Source organism: Numenius arquata, chromosome 16 (genome assembly GCF_964106895.1).
Source record: "Numenius arquata chromosome 16, bNumArq3.hap1.1, whole genome shotgun sequence".
Taxonomy (NCBI): domain Eukaryota; kingdom Metazoa; phylum Chordata; class Aves; order Charadriiformes; family Scolopacidae; genus Numenius; species Numenius arquata.
Genome location: NC_133591.1, coordinates 8,643,963 through 8,660,927, shown reverse-complemented (window position 1 = coordinate 8,660,927; position 16,965 = coordinate 8,643,963). Strand labels below are relative to the sequence as shown.

At 46.8% G+C, this 16,965-nt stretch overlaps 1 protein-coding gene across 2 annotated transcripts in view; it reads right to left on the bottom strand.

Annotated features, from left to right (window-relative positions):
• Nucleotides 1-12,762, bottom strand: part of ULK1 (unc-51 like autophagy activating kinase 1) — an 80,886-nt gene extending 68,124 nt beyond the window's left edge. The window contains exons 1-3 of one of the 2 annotated variants that reach the window (XM_074159327.1): nt 12,616-12,762; nt 11,687-11,779; nt 11,556-11,597 (exon numbers count right to left, since the gene is read on the bottom strand). In XM_074159327.1, the coding sequence (XP_074015428.1) occupies nt 11,556-11,597; nt 11,687-11,779; nt 12,616-12,705 (225 nt within the window). In that variant the 5' untranslated portion in view covers nt 12,706-12,762. The remainder of the gene's footprint in view (nt 1-11,555; nt 11,598-11,686; nt 11,780-12,615) is intronic. The other variant, XM_074159326.1, reaches the window with a different exon arrangement.
• Between the last annotated feature and the right edge of the window lie 4,203 nt (nt 12,763-16,965).

Sequence of the window (16,965 nt, the reverse complement as noted above, 5' to 3'; positions counted from 1 at the left end):
GGCGACCTCCTAACTTTTCCTCTCATCACAAAGTGCAGCAGTACCCTGACCACACTCCACAGCAGCATCAAACAGCCTCTGCCAAAGACATTAAGCTGATAATTAATCAGTCTGGATCACTGCCTGACTCTTAGTTCCTGCAGCAGAGGCCCCAGCGATGAAGTTACAATTTAATTGAGTGTAAAAATAGGCAACAGCCTCTACTGTCTACAAATAACACACATCTGATGGAGGACAAAGAAATGAAGAAACTTAATTTAGCAGCACAGCATAAATCACCCCAGGACAGTGCTGTGTTAAAATTCCTCACTGGGACACTGGGAGGGATGGCATTACAGACAATGAGACCCAGCAGTCCTGTCTCCCTTTAAATTTTGTCTCCACCCATACAAGGTGGCATGATTCTCTTCTTGGAAAGTGTGTGTTTAGGTGTGTCCAAAGGGAAATGTCTGGGTGTACCCACAGTTAGTCATCCTCCTACCACAGCTTAAAAAGTCTGCGAGAGGAAACTTCCTTAGAGAAATCCTCCTCTGCACTCTACCCCAGCACCCAGCCCTCCACCAAGTTTAGAAAGGTGTTTAGGAAGGGAAAAAAAGTTTAATTACACAACACTCCAAAACTTTCTCAGCACTGCAGTGTTGTCACCAATCTGCATGGGACCAGCATTGTAAAAGACACTGGGGTAGAAACAGCAAAGAATGGCTTCCACCTCACACAAATCCTCATTTCTAGGAAGACTGGGGGCTGCAGGAGGAACACCTGGAAGATGAACGTAGCTCCACTGTTCACCCATGCACTGAGTGCCACGTGGCTGACAAGACTCCTACTGCCTATGGGAGAGGAGCCCTATGGGCTCAAGTCCTCAAAACTGGTTTTGTTACTCTCCTGAAGAAGAGCATACCCCTGCCTGTTTCCTGGCCTCCCTCCGATGGCAAAGGCTCCTGTTTTGTACCTCTCAGAAGGTATCTCCCATGTGCTGCTCAACACTGCCTCTCAAACAGCACCCGGAGCAGCCGCCAAGCACAGATAATGGCTGCACGCAGATCTCTGTACATGGGGCTAGGACTCATCAATTGTACCAACACAACAGCAGCACAGAATAAAGCTGAGGGTCTGACAGTGGAAGATAAACTCGACATCAACTGAAAGCTAAGCTTTTCCACTCTGGGTTGGGTTTTTTTAATGCTACTTCCTCTACTTGCTGCAGCAGAACCACAGCAGACTGCATCCTCCTGTTTTGCCAGTAGGATCTCATGGAGCCAGCACCCTTTTGGCCTATGGTCTCTAGCCATCATTCTTCTGACAGTGGCGCTGGAGTCAAACACAATTTTGCTTTACAGAAACCAATTCCTAGGCCAACAGCACCTGCAAAGCCTCTGGCTAAGACAGAGGTTCCCAGGCTGGCTGGGCTTGGGAAACAGAACCCAGGGTTCTCAAAAGAGAGAAGAAACTTTCCAAACAGTAAAATCTCTTGGTATTATTTCACTCTGGCTCATAGCTTGGCTCAAGCAGGGTAACCTCTACTGAGGGAAAGGAAAACCGTCACACTATGCAAGGATTATCTCCCGACGCAACTATTTGAACGGAAGCAAGATAAAAGACAATAGTAACATCGGTCTGAATTGTGGGAACACCTACCAATACTCACTCTTTGGAAAACAGATCTAAAGCAAATAGCTATTAGATATTCACATACCCTTTGAACTCATGCAGAAAGAAAAACATATCTCAGAGCCTACTGTGTTTCTCTGTTCTCTGGCCCTGGTTGCTCTTTTCACTCCTTCTGAACCTTACCAATAAGGACTCAGGAACTTTTCAAGCAGGTTTCCAATTCAAGAGACAACAATTAACTCAGACAAAGGAAGAAAATAGGAAAGAAGAGGAAAGTACTCATTCACTGCAGTATAATCTCCTCTCTGCACAGACATGCACCACCACAAAATGTTTCTCAAACCCAGACATAGCTCCACAGCCAGAAAAAAAAGCACATTTTAGGACTGACTTTTGGGATTCAAGTCATGCAGATGGTGAGGTCCTGTACCAGAAGAGTTAGCACATTGTAAGTAACCAGCATCCGCTTTCCTCTTACTTATGGGCTACATTGGAAGTGACAAATCTTGGACTATGGTAGCAGCCACATATAAGCAGGGACCAGGAGACAATACACAAGCAACAAATACCATCATCCAACAGTCTACTCAGTATCTTTGCCCGTTTTGGCACATCCAGATCCAGCAATAAAACCTAGTGCTACTGACTGGAAAGCATTATTACCACGGTCAGCAGATCTTTGACTTCCCGAAAGAATGAGGGCTCCTAATTTCTTTGTGTAGATCCCAGAGAATAAACATAAGAATCAAGACACCCACAGATGTCTGCAATGGTTCTTGACTGCATTCTGCTTCCTACAGACCTGTCAGCTCACTCCAGCATGCGGAGCACCAGTGAAGGCACAGGGCAAGCAGGAGAGAGGCCCTGCAGCACTGAAGTGGTTTATGGCCAGCCTTGCAGCAGGTAGATTTCTGTAGGACCAGAAGAACAACGATGCTGAGGGCCAGTGTTACCCTATTCCAGGCACTACGGTATTCTCTGCTTATAAAACAGATGAGTTGTTTCAGGACAGGTCGTACTTCAGGGCAGATTAAAAAACAGCAGGAAAGCTGTCCTCTGGTCCTACATGGACTTCAGGAAGGGAGGGAAAGTACTTCCCATCCCCCTGGCAACAGTCCTAAAGTCTGACTGTATGACATTAAAACAACAAACAAGGCAACACCATGTCCATGGAGCTACTGTTTGCGAGGCAGCCAATACCACCACAGACAAATGGTAGGACAGCTGGTAAGACAGCTCAATCTTCAAGTGACATAAAGAAACTTCCCCATCTCCTCCACTGGACACAAGCCTTCTGCAGCTTCCTTCAAACCAGCCCTAGTTCTCTTCTCCTCTCCACTTCCCAGTGGTGGAGGCTGCAGTGCCTGTCACAGCCCCCACCGACCGGACACTCTGCTCTTGGCTTCACAGGAGTTCACTGCAGGCCTTGATCAAAGCCCTGAGATTCAACGCACTTGCTGGGTGGTGGGTGTCTACAGCACTTGCAGAGAGCTCAAACAGGAAAACACAACTCTCCTTCGGAGGCAGACTGGGCCTCTGCAGAGCAACACACTGCAGCAAGTCAAAGCTGAGAGCTGCATCTGAGCCTAACCACAGAAACCAAAGTATAGGATTAAAGTCATAATAAGAGTGTAGAGACAAAGTGGCAGGTTCCACAAGTCACAGAGCTTCAAGGCAAGTCCAAAAACATGCAGTAAACTGAAGATTCGCACTGCTGGGACACTGAAAAGCAATCGCTTCTTACAGCAGTCGTGTTTGTCTGGGGTAACACTGTACCACCGACACCAGTTTGTGCCCCCAGCTCTCAGGAAGGCATCACTGTCTGGTGGCACCTACCGCTGGTCACATCTGTGTGAGCAGCTGCACCAGCCCAGCAAGGACAAGAGACTGCAGGGGAAAAGAGCAGCAGAATCCTGAAAAGCTTAGACTTTCTGACATGGAATGGAAAGAAGTAGTTACCCCTTTGCCAACAGGCAGAGTAAGACCCAGAAGCTTCTTTAAACAAAAGCAAGCTCCTTTTTGCAAAGAGCAACGCAATTATGTTAATACTACCAAGAGAGGAAACTTCAGAATTCTAAAAACAATGATAAAAATATTGAAGATCTGATTTGCTTTTCTATAATTAATCCTCATCTCCTGTCTGTATCACAGTCATATTATAAAATGAACATTTAAGGTTGAATTCCCCATTACCTTAAGCTCAGTCACATGTACTGGACTGAAATCCTTGCATACCATAAAGTTGCATTCTATGAGCCTGCCCAAAGAGCAGGAGTAGTGGGGGGAGTGCTGCGGGTCGAGGCGGATAATAAGGCCGGCTACAGGAGGGAACGTTTCAGTTTTAATCACACACTCACTGAGACACATCCACTTACTGAAATATGTGCAAATACAAACAAAGTGGCTCAGTCCAGAAGTTTGATTTTAGAACCAATTTATGGAGTTCTACTGATAAAGCTGGGAATGGCTTGGTTTTTTACCAGTATACCCCAAACAGTCTGATACCCTGCAGGAAACTTTTTTTAAGCAACTCTGGAAATTAGAGGCCCAGCCTCCACAATTGCTATGGCAGTTGATGACTGACTAGCCTTTGCAAGTCTTCTCCTTTACATCCATTTATTTCATACTTCATTTGCTAGATTTAAGAAAACAAACACACAGCACAAAAATGTTATAACAGAGTTAAAAGAAAACCCATGCTTTTTTTTCTTTAAAATTAAAACGGTCTTAAATTAAGTGGGGGAAAAAATCCAATTATTGGAAGCCAGAGTAACATGGGCTTGAATCTGCAGTATTTAAAAACCGAAGCAAACCAAGTATGTTTTAACATATTTACATGCTGGCTACAATTGCCAACTAAATTAAAAAAAAAAACACAAACAAAAAACCCCAGTCAAACACAAATGAAGAAGCCTCTCTCCAGAAAGAAAGTAGCCCAGCTGCCCCACTGTGTGCACCATGACACTCAGCACAGGAACCATACAGCCTCCACCACCAGCCGGGGGGTTCCCATCCCACCAGCAGCTCTCACTGGGCCACCAGTGCCTACCGAGCCAACTGGGAGGCCTTCCCTTCCTGGAGATGTAAGACGCTTTGCTAAATAGGATCTCTAATGACTTAAAATTCTGCATCTTTCACTCCCCCCACTGGAACCACACTGTCTGGTTGATCTCTAGTGTGCCAGCTCAGCTGACCTAATTCCTTCTGTTATTCTGATGCTAGGAGACAAGCCAGGTGCTCCTGCAGCCAGACAGAACATCACTGCCCTAAGCAACCTGTGATGCAGAATTTGATTCATTGCTACCAGCCCCCCTTGAAACAACCTTGCTTAATAAACAAACACAGCTTTGAGATCCCCATTTTGCATTTTGAGAGCATCTCTTCATGTTTATGGTGGTATTTGAGGCCTGCACATCATAAAGCAGGAGACATCACACAGTTAAAGCACCTCTTTGCTATACACTAAGCACAAAAGAGGTTCTAAAGCTACCTCTTGGCAGGGCTCTTCCCTGGATTCTGCTGTGGACATTTATCATTAAATTTCTCAGAGAGGGACCATAACATCTGAAGACAATTAAGATGGCTTCTCTCAAGCAAAGTACATTTAAGTCTGTACCTGAGAAACATTGCCTTGGAAGACCACATCACTCATTCACTTTCCATCAAGTTTGCCATTATTGTTGCTACATGAACATGAGTAACAGTGGGAAAAAACAAAAACAAAACAACTAACCAAAGAAAAAACAACAAGCAAGAAAAAGTACATATTTATTTTGAAAACAAAACAAACCCAAAAACCTTCTCTCCTTGACTTGGCAAATCAAAGACCACTACCTCTGCTGAACACCCCCGTGCCTGGCTTCTCATTTCCCACCTATCTCAGTGGAAGACACACATCCGCTTCGGAGGCCCAGAGCTTCTCTATTGAGTTTCCCCAAAGCAAACCAGAGGCATCCAGCTCAGATTCCTACCACCAACACCAACCCTGCGTTCTCTGTTCCACAAGCCTGCCTGTTGAGCAAAAGCTTTGCAGTTGGTATCAACAGGTGTGAAGACAGTGGGTGCAGGAGAGGGAGAGGAAAAAGGAACACGCATGAAAGTTAATTGTATCCTCAATTCTCTACACAGGCTTGAGCATTAAGATGAGCTTTTGAAACACCTAGTTTTATTGCAGCTTCACAGTTTAAGGTCACGTCAAGTCCAGCCACAAAATTAAATCTTTTAATTGGGCTTCGGTTTAGACCTATAAATATTTGAAAGAAATTCAAACTGTGGTTCTCTATCTGAATTCAATCCCACCCAGCCACTGATTAGGAGGCACCTCTTCTGACCAATCTTCCAGATCTCCACCTCCTTGCTTTCCTCACTCCAACCAAGTGCATTCAATCATCACAAGGATTTAAACAGTGGAAATTTTCATAATGGAAACACTGATGGAGCTTCAAGAAGAGAAGCACGAATAGCACTTCAGCCATTACCAGAGCTTTGCTGTCAAACTGTGAACACAACAGCCTAGCAGTTTCCGATTACTCCTGGGAAACACTCCTTAATCTGTCATTATAGTCTGAGTAATGCCACCTTCCACAGGAGCTTTAGAGGCTATTAACTTCCACGTCGCTGGCTCTTCCATGACATCCTAATCATGTGAGAGGAACACAGGTACGTGCTTTACACACAGGATGAGTAAAACAGTGATCATGATTTCAGAAATGCAACAAGACCACTCCCTCTAAAAAAAGCCCATGACTCCTCTGAGGTCTATATTTAGTGGTCAGCATTTGCTAGATGTTTCTGTGACCTGCAGAGTAGGATACTCAGCTAGCGAAACCAACATTAAATAGAAGTTCAAGACTATAAAGTTCTCTACACTCCATAAACATAGCCATTTTGGTCCACTAAACTCTCAAGACTTGTGCTACAACACTACCGGCAGAGAGTGGTTGGTTTTTTGTCCTTTTCCCCTTCTAGCTCTAAATTAAGCCAGACCCAATCTTCAGTAACAGAGTGAATCCCTCCAACAGATGGGAGGATGCTGACGGAGCAGGACAGCAGACACCCCATTCTTGTCCGCAGCGCAAACAGAAAGAGGATTGCTTGGCAGTTCAGAGAAGCCTGCACTTTACACCCACTCACCAGGCAACTTGCCAGCTTTGCTCAGGGATGGAATTAAAACAGGATTTAACCAGGCAGGCAGCCCGACCTCAGGAGTCTGATCTCCCAGGCACAGAGTGCCTCCTTAGTCATTCCAAGTGTCACAGCAGAGCCCTGTCTCCCAAGATGGGGCACCCCAACAGCAGCGCCTGAGGAACAGAAGATCCTGCACTAGGTAGCACGAGAGGTGGCAAGGTAAGGAGGTGACACTGCAGCAACACTGATTCATCCAACATCACGCTCATCAGCAAAGCGCTGCAGCAGAAGCGAGAGGAGCTGGAGGGCACACCAAAGGACACTGCCGTACACAGAGCTCTGGAGATCCCAGGGGACAGCAGGAGGCACGTACACAAGATGTGGACTGGCAGCTAAAGGCTCCCTGTCGGAAAAGTGCGATGGTGCAGACAGCACAACAGGACATCATAGCCCAACAGCCAGGACCTATTGATCACCAGGACTTTCTACACAGCAACAACAGAACAAGCCTGTTATTACTTGGCTCTCCAGACCAGCCCAGGGTGACTGATCATTAAGCTGAAACGTGTTTGTTCTGCCACCCATGCCTTAATCCATCTGCACAAGAAAAACTGCACTGCAAGGACACCATGTTCTTTGTCTCCAGGAGCTCCAGGTGACACAGTCACCCCAGCAAAAATATTTTTGGTAAGTCTGTACTGCACGAGCGAGTTAAGCATTCCTCTCAGCTCATCTTGAGCTGGTGAGTACAATAACCCAACTTGACACAAAATTATGGAAAGCAGACCCTTAGGTAACCTAGGCTGAACCAGAAACTCAGCAGCACAGCACCCTGTGTGACATTAACAGCTATGTTCCCACAACCTGTCCATCCCACCTGTGCAAAAATTAGAAAAAAAAAAAAACAACCACCACCAAAAACCACCCAAGACCCCCACAAGCACAGTCATAGCTAGGCTGCTTTAAGAAGCAAGCTGAGATTATGGCACACAACTAAGGAAAACGAAGTAAAATAATCCTTCTTCCTATTTCATGCAGGAAAACACTTTCTAATATCCAAAGCATGATTTATGTCCACAAATAGCAGATATCCTGCCCTAGCACCAACACAGCCACATGTGAGATCTTCAGTTGACACCTAGTCAACGAACCTTCCCGGGGCAGCTGGCACAGCACAGGGAAGGAAACATACCCAGAACCTCCCACTGCCCTAAAGATCTTAGTTACATGGAAGAACCTACTTCTTACTAGTGCTGGAAGAAGCTGTCTACCGCACAGTGCTCCCAGGACCTGACAAGTTCAAGAGTTACCTTCCTACCACTGAATCCCCTTGGCTTATCAAGTTGAATCTGAATCTGTGATCAGAGACCATGTCCAGAGTCACAAAAGAAACCAACGCAAGTCCCAAAGCAAGTCCCACACACCAGACCACAGGCTGCTAAGCTTTCAGCGTCAACATGTGTGAAGAGCTGAGCTGATCCTCAGAGTTTTGGAAAACTGTTTTCCAAGAAACGTCCATTTCCTCTCCCAGCAGAAGCCATCATTTATACCCTTGTTGTCACTAATTTCCACCTTAAGGGACAAGACCTCACTTGGCTGCCTTCAGAGTTAGAAGACTTGTGGTATCCAGATGTCCCTCTAGACTGCTGTACTCCCCTCGACTGCTGCAGCCTGGAGACTCCAACTCCAGCCCCTCTGAGAGCCAGCCAAGGAGTCAGGAACTGCTCAGCAGCAACTAATGTACCTACATATGGTGAAATACGGTTTTTACTTTATGCCAAGTATCTCCTGCGCCTAGAAAAGATCCGCACCACAACTCCAGACACTAAATAGACAGTACTTTTAGAAAAACAATAGAATATGATTTATCCTCTTTTTGAGCAGAGGTTCTTGCATTAGGCTCCTCGACTATTCACAGCACCTCTCATTAATACATGAGCACATAAGAATGGGAATATGTATATTTCATTTTGTGAGCCATTCTCATGTAACGATGCTGCTCTTAGGACTCCAGTGAGGGGATCTATAAAAGTCCAGACACTGCACTTTTATGCATTAAACATTCACCAGTATCATTTATTCCTAGGAAGCTTCTTATTTTGTCATTATTTATGAACCAATACCACAAAGATCTATGAAACAAGAAGTAACACAGTGATTTTCCTGGATTTGAAGGATAAAGTGTGTCAGGGTGAGAGCTGCTGTCAGTATTAAATATCAGCACTGTAAGTATCTGTCTGGGGCAAATCTGGCATTACATCAAAAATCTTGATTTGTACGAGGCCTGGTTAGCATTAGCTTTTAACCAGGAAAATGCAAATGAAAGCATCATTGGGTGTAATCACTTGCTTACAGCCACTGTGGTTTTGGCAACCATTTCCTTGTGTGTAAGGAACACACGAGTAAAAGTTAAAGGCACTGTTGACAGGAGGCACAGAGGAAGGGACAATACAAAATGCAATAACAGACAAAGTTACAGAGCAACATCAAGATTCACAGGAAATATTTTTTCCTTTTTACTCTATGATGTTGTAATACAAGAATAAACCCCTTCAGTTTTAGAAAGTCTAAAAGCAAGGGCTCAATTAAATGCAACTATGACATTTTTGAGGGTAAATACATATGTGGCTATGAATGAAGCAACTGATCTTGTATCAGGGGAACAAGGTGAGTAATAAGTATTTCCCACAAAGGAAGGAAAGGTGGGCAGCAGCCAGCCTTCCACAGAACTGCACTTTTACCTCTGCAGTAATTTACTCCCATACAACTCCTAAGCGGACACAGAGCAGGGCCACTCAGACACATCATACACAACCAAGGTGGGTGGAACGCACCGGACTGTGTCTGATGACCCATCACCTTACACCAGAGGAGACTCCACACCCTGGCAGAATGATATAACACCCAATGCCACCTAAGTCATCTCATTTTGTCCAAGAAATCAAATTACCCTGGTCATACAAGGACTCTCTGACAAAGCTAGTAACTGAACATACACCTGGGCATACCTTGAGCCTGGGACCATTCTCATGTTCCTTTTTTGTGGTATCTTACACAGCTTCTTGCCAATATCTCACCAGGCTACGCTGCTATACACAGAGTTTAACTAAAGCTCATCTGCCATCACATAAGGAGAAAAATGTATTGCTGCAGTTGTAACAGTGATGAAATCATTCCCCTTGCAGGAAATGTCTTTGAGCTCCCTCCTACCCAGCAAGGCAAGGAGCAGAACATGAACAAAGGTTCTGAAAGATCTGCCATAAGCAAATCCAGCAGCATAATGCTTCATACAAATGCAAACTACAGAGGAAGCGCAGGAGCAGACACTCACTCCCTCAACTGAAAAATTATTAAGTAAACTTAGAAGGTACAGAGAATGAAAAAACCACGAGATCTAATGCCCCAAGCGGCCTGTGCCCAGAGGAAGCTCCCCCATCCCTCTGAGCTACTCTGCAGTACACATCAGGCCAAAGGCGGTCACTGTTTCCCACGACCAGCTCCAAAGACTGGTTCAGGAGCAACCAAAGGATATTTCCAAGAAGCAATCCCGTTCCCAGCAGCTTTGCCTCCCGGAGCAGCCTGAAATCCCCCACCTCCACACCTCTCCAAAACAACGCCAGGCACGAAACGCTTCCCAAGGACCTACCCCCCCGCAGCACCCTGCGGTGACCCCCTACTCTGGCGGAGTGGGACAGGGTGGGTGACACAGCCCGGGGGCCGGGGTGACGCGGGGAGACTACAGCACCCAGAAAGCATTGCAATTAGGCTGTACCAACCGGCTGGGACTCGTGTTCGGGGTGACGCAGAGGCCACCGGAGCCAATCCACGGGAGAAGGAGGAATGTCAACAAACACGGCGGCCTGCGGGACATGTGATATCAGGGACGGGGCAGGCAGCTCCAGATAAGCCACCCCAGGGCGTCAGGCAGTCACGCAGCCACCGCTGGCAAACACCAGAGCTTGGGGCGGCACAGGCCGTACCGATGCACCGCACACCAGCCCCTCCATCCAGGAACAGGAGGGATCCATTTTAGGCTTTTAGATCCTGCGATGGTTTTGTTTGGTTGGTTGTATTTTTTTTAAAAAGCATCACAAATGTCAGAGAAGACTTGCACTATGACCCAGTAGCATTGTTTTTAACTAAAAATTCATGGGTGGGAGAAAAAAAAAAGTCATTGGATAACTTGGGTTTCAGAGCAGATCAGTTTTAGCCCCTCAGATTAGATCTTCAGAGGACTTTGAAGGAAAAAGCAACTGCGGGAAACCACAATAATCTAAAAATGCCTGCTGCAATTTTTAACACTTAGTGACTGCCACAAGGACAACAGAAAAATGCAAATGAAAATTCTCTGGAACTGAAGACAATCATATGCTACAAAGTCATGCTCACACTATTTTTACATTACTTAGGAAAAAGAGATTTTCTTAGGGAGTATATCCAGACCAGAGAAAGAAAATAAAAGGTAGGCATGCCAAGAATAACTACTGTAATTTTATTGCTAACATTTTGAGAACTTAGGCGCTTCCAACACAGACATATTCACCAGACAATGATTTCACTGCGTAACATCCTGGGAGCAGGAGCTCCCACCTCAGCTCTCAACTGCATGGGAGTTTCGTGGTGCGGACAACAATTAATACATGAGCTGCTCAGCCATGTTTGTTTATCTCTCCCTAACTTATCACAAGACTTTCCACTCCCACCCCCCTCAAAATACATGTGTTTGATTACAAACATCTGTTAAAAACTGAAATTCCACAAACTCTATTCAACCTCTCCCAAATCCCAAATGCTTTGCCATAACTGAATGTATTTACCTGGAAGTCATACAAGGCAACGATGTTTTCATGTTTCAGTTCCTAGAAAAAGCAAAACAAAGACCATCAGCTAGGAACAACAAAGGACATACAGAACAAAGACTGAAGAAAACAAGTCAGTCTACTTTTACCTTAAGTATTTTTATTTCCTTGCCCAGCAAAGTTTGAGATTTTGCAAGGTTCTTCTTGTTAATGCATTTCACAGCTACTTCCAGCTCAGGCTTCTGAAAGAGTGCATATGTAATTCAATAATAAATGTAAATTTCACTATTAATTTACATTAGGATAAGCAGCCTGTTAACAGATTACAAATACTACTGAAAGAAGTGTCTTGCAGCACCGGTAAAGGCCCCTCACTTTATATCCTAATGCCTATCCCTCACTTGTTCAGACTTGCCCTTTCCCATATTATGCTTGTCAGCCCAAGGTTTGGGTTTTTGTTACTCCTTTATACAGTGATTATCCTCTTATTTAATCACTAGAAATAAACGCACTGTGGGAGCCATGGCTTATCCCAAGCCCTAATGATGGAAAATCCACGGCCGGATTGGTTTCCTTTTATTTACCAGTGAGCGATCTCCCCTCCTCTTGGAAAAATTAAGTGGAAAAGAACAAAACTTCACAGACACACACAAAAAAAACCCACAACCCAAGCCACCCCAAAGCAAGAGCCCTCTACACACTTCACAGACAGTGTGGGAGGATTTTTTTTCTTGCTCATTTTCAAGGTAAGGGCCAGTTTTGGCAACCAGAATCCACGGTGGACTGCCAGCCTCTGGCCCTGCTCTGGGCAGCCGCAAGGTGAAGCCACCTGCCTGGGTCCTGCTGGGACACACGTCTGCCTCCCAAAGAAACTCCAGAATAACAATAATAAATAATAATAAATATATCTACCATCACCAGAGCTGCCCCAGAGCCTGGGGCTGATGCCCAGGCTAAGAATAGCCACCCCAGCCCAGCGGGGACAGGGTGACCAGGACGCGGTGCCCAGCTCGGCCCAATACATCTATAAATAAAAAGTGGGGGGGAGAAAAAAACCAAAGGAAAATAGATTCTTCACCTCTTTGTGCCTGCCTTTGAAGACGACGGCGAAGGCTCCGTGCCCGATGAGGTCCTTCCTGCTGAACTCAAACTTTCCCACCGTCTCCATGGCGCTGCGCCGGGGGGTCCCCGGGGCCGGCGGGGGGGCTGCGGCCGGGAGGGCTTCAGAGCTGCAAAGGGGCGAGGAGGAGGAGGATGGCGGTGATGAAGGAGCTGCCTTGAAAGAAAATTAAACCTCTCCCGATCCAAACGCAACGGCTCAACCACCCCCCCTCCCGCTGCCCCCCCTTTCTCCTGTCAGCCCCGCCAGGAGCCGCCCCCCTTCTCTCCTGTCAGCCCCGGGCTCCTCTCCCCCACCTCGCCCTCCTCCATGGGCTGCCTCTTCCTGCCGAGCGGCCGGGCGCTGGTCATTGTTAGAGGCCGGGGAGAAGTTGGCTCCTCAGCAGCGGGCCTTCCCCATCTCCTCCTCAGGACGGGCCGGCGCGGCTCCTCCGGCGGCCGCCTCAGGCGGGGCTCCCCATGCCGAGCCCCGGCCCTCCCCGCCCGGCAGGCGCGGCTTGGCGAAGAGTCCACCTTAAGCGCGAGTCCACCTTAACGCCCGGTCCACCTTAAGGGGAGCGGGCCACCTTAAAAGCGAGTCCACCTTAAGGAGCTGCCTGCACCCCCCGACCGTGGGTCCGGAGCGGGGCCGGGGTCGCCCCCGAGGTCCCGCCGCCCGTCCGGGCCCAGACAAAGCTCCGCGGAGCGCGGCGCGGACGGCGAGCGGCGGCGCAAGCGCGGTGCGCGGCAGCGGGGGAGGCGGTCGCGGAGCGGTGGCGGCGGCGGCACCTGAGGCGGAGGGGGCCGAGCCCGGCGCATTTAAAGGCGCCGCCCGCCGGTGGCCCTGAGTCAGCGGCGCGACACGGTCCCCTGCGGCCCTGTGGTCGGGGACCGGGGCAGGAGAGCTCCTGTCACCCTCTGCCCAGTCCGGGCCTTTGAAAATTGTTCCCAACAAATGAAGAAATGAGTCCGTTCGGGTGAATTTTTACAAATTCACCACAGGATGAGTGAGAGGGCCCAGGCGGGACCCCAGGGGCTGGGAAGGGGGCACGTGGGCCCCATCCCACCTTCCACAGTACCCCTTCTTCTCCCAGCTCCTCCACAGGCCCCGGCTCTTCTCCACAGCCGGCTGTGGTGGGGACCCAGGGCCCCGCCGCTCCTCTGACAGGAGGGCAGCAGGCCCACAGCTCGCCCTGAGGAGGCTTTCCTCTGAGAAAGCTCTCCACACCCCGCTGTGGAGCTCAGTGTGCCATCGTTGCGAGGAGAAAGCTTGCCCAGAGCCAGCCTGGTACTCGGCTCTCCATCCCCCGTCTCTGGCTGTGCAGTTACCCACCAGCTTTGCCCTGGGGGTGCGGGCCCATGGGTCATTCCCTCCATGGCGGGAGCCTCTCCCAGGTCTGACCGGCTCCAGGCTGCCCTTACCCGCTCCCGCCAGCCGTGGTGGTATCAGGACCGCTTGCGCACTCACTCCCTTCCGTCTGCAGCCTTATCAAATTGTCCAAAGCAGAACATCATATTCCAGCTGCAGGGAAGATAACGTTCCCCATGGGCAGCACCCCGGCTCGCACAGACCGGTCTGAAGTTTGCTTTTTACACGGTTGCGCAGTATCGACCTGTGTATCACACCATATTGGCACCGCAATGCCAAACATCCGCTGCTCTTACAACGCCAGCGCCCCTACAGAGACGCAAGGCAAAGGGTGCTCAGTATTGTGACACTGACCATCTGCAGTTATCACTGTTTTCAGCAAAAATGAGGAACAAGCAGCACCTCACAGCGTCAAACCTTGTTTTCTACACAAAAGCACTGGCTGACTGCTACAGCGTCTGGCCTGTGGTCTGCTGCCCTTGGATGGTACGTAACTCGTGTTCAGGTACCATCCTGCGCTTAAAATTTTGTTGAAAAAATGACAGCATATACCAAATGCTGATATAAAAGTCACAGTGCCTGACTGATGGTAGTTTGCATCTTAAATTCCAGCAGTTATTTAGTGGTTGGTGGGAACTGTAAAAGCGATAAGGGTATTCTTCTATAGGAATTTGATAACAGCATCTGTTGAAGTAGCCTTGAAACCAAAAGAAGACTAGAGTGCCTTTGTGATTTCAGCAGAAATGAATTAAAACTTTATCTTTTTAAAAAATACAGTTTACTCTGCTCCTTGTTTTTATTCTCACTTCTAGGCCTGTGCCATCCATGGGGTTTACAATCTCAGGCTTTTGTCAATGATCACACAGGGGTTAATTAAAAAATTAACACAGAAACCAGTAAAAACAGCAAACATCATCAAACTCGCAAAAAAAAAAAATCAAGCTACTTGACAAATGGCAGACACGGGAATTTATTTTACCAGCTGTTAAAAACCGCTGCCTGTAATGCAGAGCATACCAGTTGCAAAAGTTTAAGGCAGGAAGTGAAGAAAATGTTTTGAAACTTCTTAGATGACTTCGAGGCAGGCAAAATCTTTTATCCCCCTTGGCTGGAAAAGAGCCAGGGCACCACGGTTAGCGAGTGCGCTCTTGCGAGAACTGCGGTAAAATCTCTAGTGACCACAGGTGTTTCTGCCCTGACTTTCCTAGCACGGCAGAGACACGCAGTCCTAGCGCGGGGCGAAGGAGGAAGTTGATACGACTGCTGTTCAATTAGAGGCCAAAATATCACCGTGATGAATGTTCTTTGTTCTGTACTGCGTGTGCTTGTTTGTTCCTTCACGTGCTGTTGGTTGGGGAAAAAAAAATGTTTAACTTAAATCGTTTTTGGTTAAAGGTGGGTTCTAAGGTAGCTTTCTGCACGCAGCTATATACAGAGCCAGGTGGCAAAGTCAGCCTCCTCTCTGTTGACGTTTTACTTTTATTCTGAGCAAACTGGGTTTGTTTTTAAGCAGACTCACTGGGTAGCTTTCTAGTGAATAAGTGGAACTTCAAAGTAGCGTAAGAGTGGTGAAGGTGCTTAGAGGTCTCTTCAAGGATCAGGGCCAAGTTGTACTGGATGCTGTGCGCACACACGAGGCACGGCACTTTCTTTGAACTGACAGTTTAACGTTTGTAGCAGTTAAATGTATCTCAAATGTCTCTTCCAAAAATAGGCTGGTGAAAAGATTTCAAACTTCTACAGAGATTTAAAAACTTAACCAAGGGCAACTAATAAATGTAATGCCACTTGACAGCAAATACAGTTTTGAGATATTTGGAGTGCACTGTGCAGACATATTAGCAAAACGTATTAGCAAAACGTTTGTTTGCTTTGGAACAAAGGCAGCTGAAAAGCTTTTTAATTAAAAGTAGGGTTCCTCCATTATTTTTTTTTTCTCCTGTGGTTTCTGATTAAATACTTATGCTCTATCAATTCTTCCCTGATGTCCAGAATTCAGTGAGAGTATGTTTAGGCCAATATCCAACACATGGAAATTCTGCTCTCCTCCCACAGTCTCCCATTTGCTAATGATGAAAGTACTACCACCGGCACGTATTCAACTGCTGCCTCGGATGGAGGCATTAACGTTTGAGGGGACAGTTCAACTGACTAATGCAAAACATGAGTGGAGGAGGATCTACTGCTGTGATTTACAATGGGTGGAAAAAAATATAAGCATCCACCCAACTGTGGGAAACCTTTGAAAATTTTCTTGAAATTATTTTTTTAATTTAATGCAGCTTTATTCTTTTTTTTTTTCTAATTCACACATGAAGGAAAGCAACAGACAACTGATATCCTGATGACTCACATGATACTCTTTTCCAATACCATGTTTTAATCAGTAGTCATAAATACGGCTCTTTCTACCTACCAGAATCCCAGAGTGCCATCCTTACCTCTGGGATGCCGAGATATGATATAATTATCATCATCATAATCTCTGACATCACCTGTATGCAGAAGTATGAGGGAATTACGCAAGAACAAGCAAACTCAGAATAAAGATTTAGAATAAAGACAGACTAGAGATTTCCATCTAAGGCTAAATTGTTCTCATCATAGTCCAACCTATGGAATAATTATGTGTGTACCTTACCAGTATCTCAAGGTGTGACTGAAGCTCATGTAGGTACAACTAGTTTTAAGCAAACTAACTCTCTTATCAGTAACCGGGAGCAACACAGACTTCATCTTGGACTGCAAAGCCTAACTTGGAACCTGGGTGGATGCTCTGAGGGCTGCCTGCTGCTGTGTGCACTTTGCTGTAGGGACCAGAGCTTCCATGAACACTTACATGAGGCTACAGTCCCATCCTGACATACCCAGGGAGCAAGATGTATCTATTTGACTATGTCTTCTAGGACAAGTGACATTTTACATTTGCCCTTATATAGGAAAGGCCTGTGTTCACATATC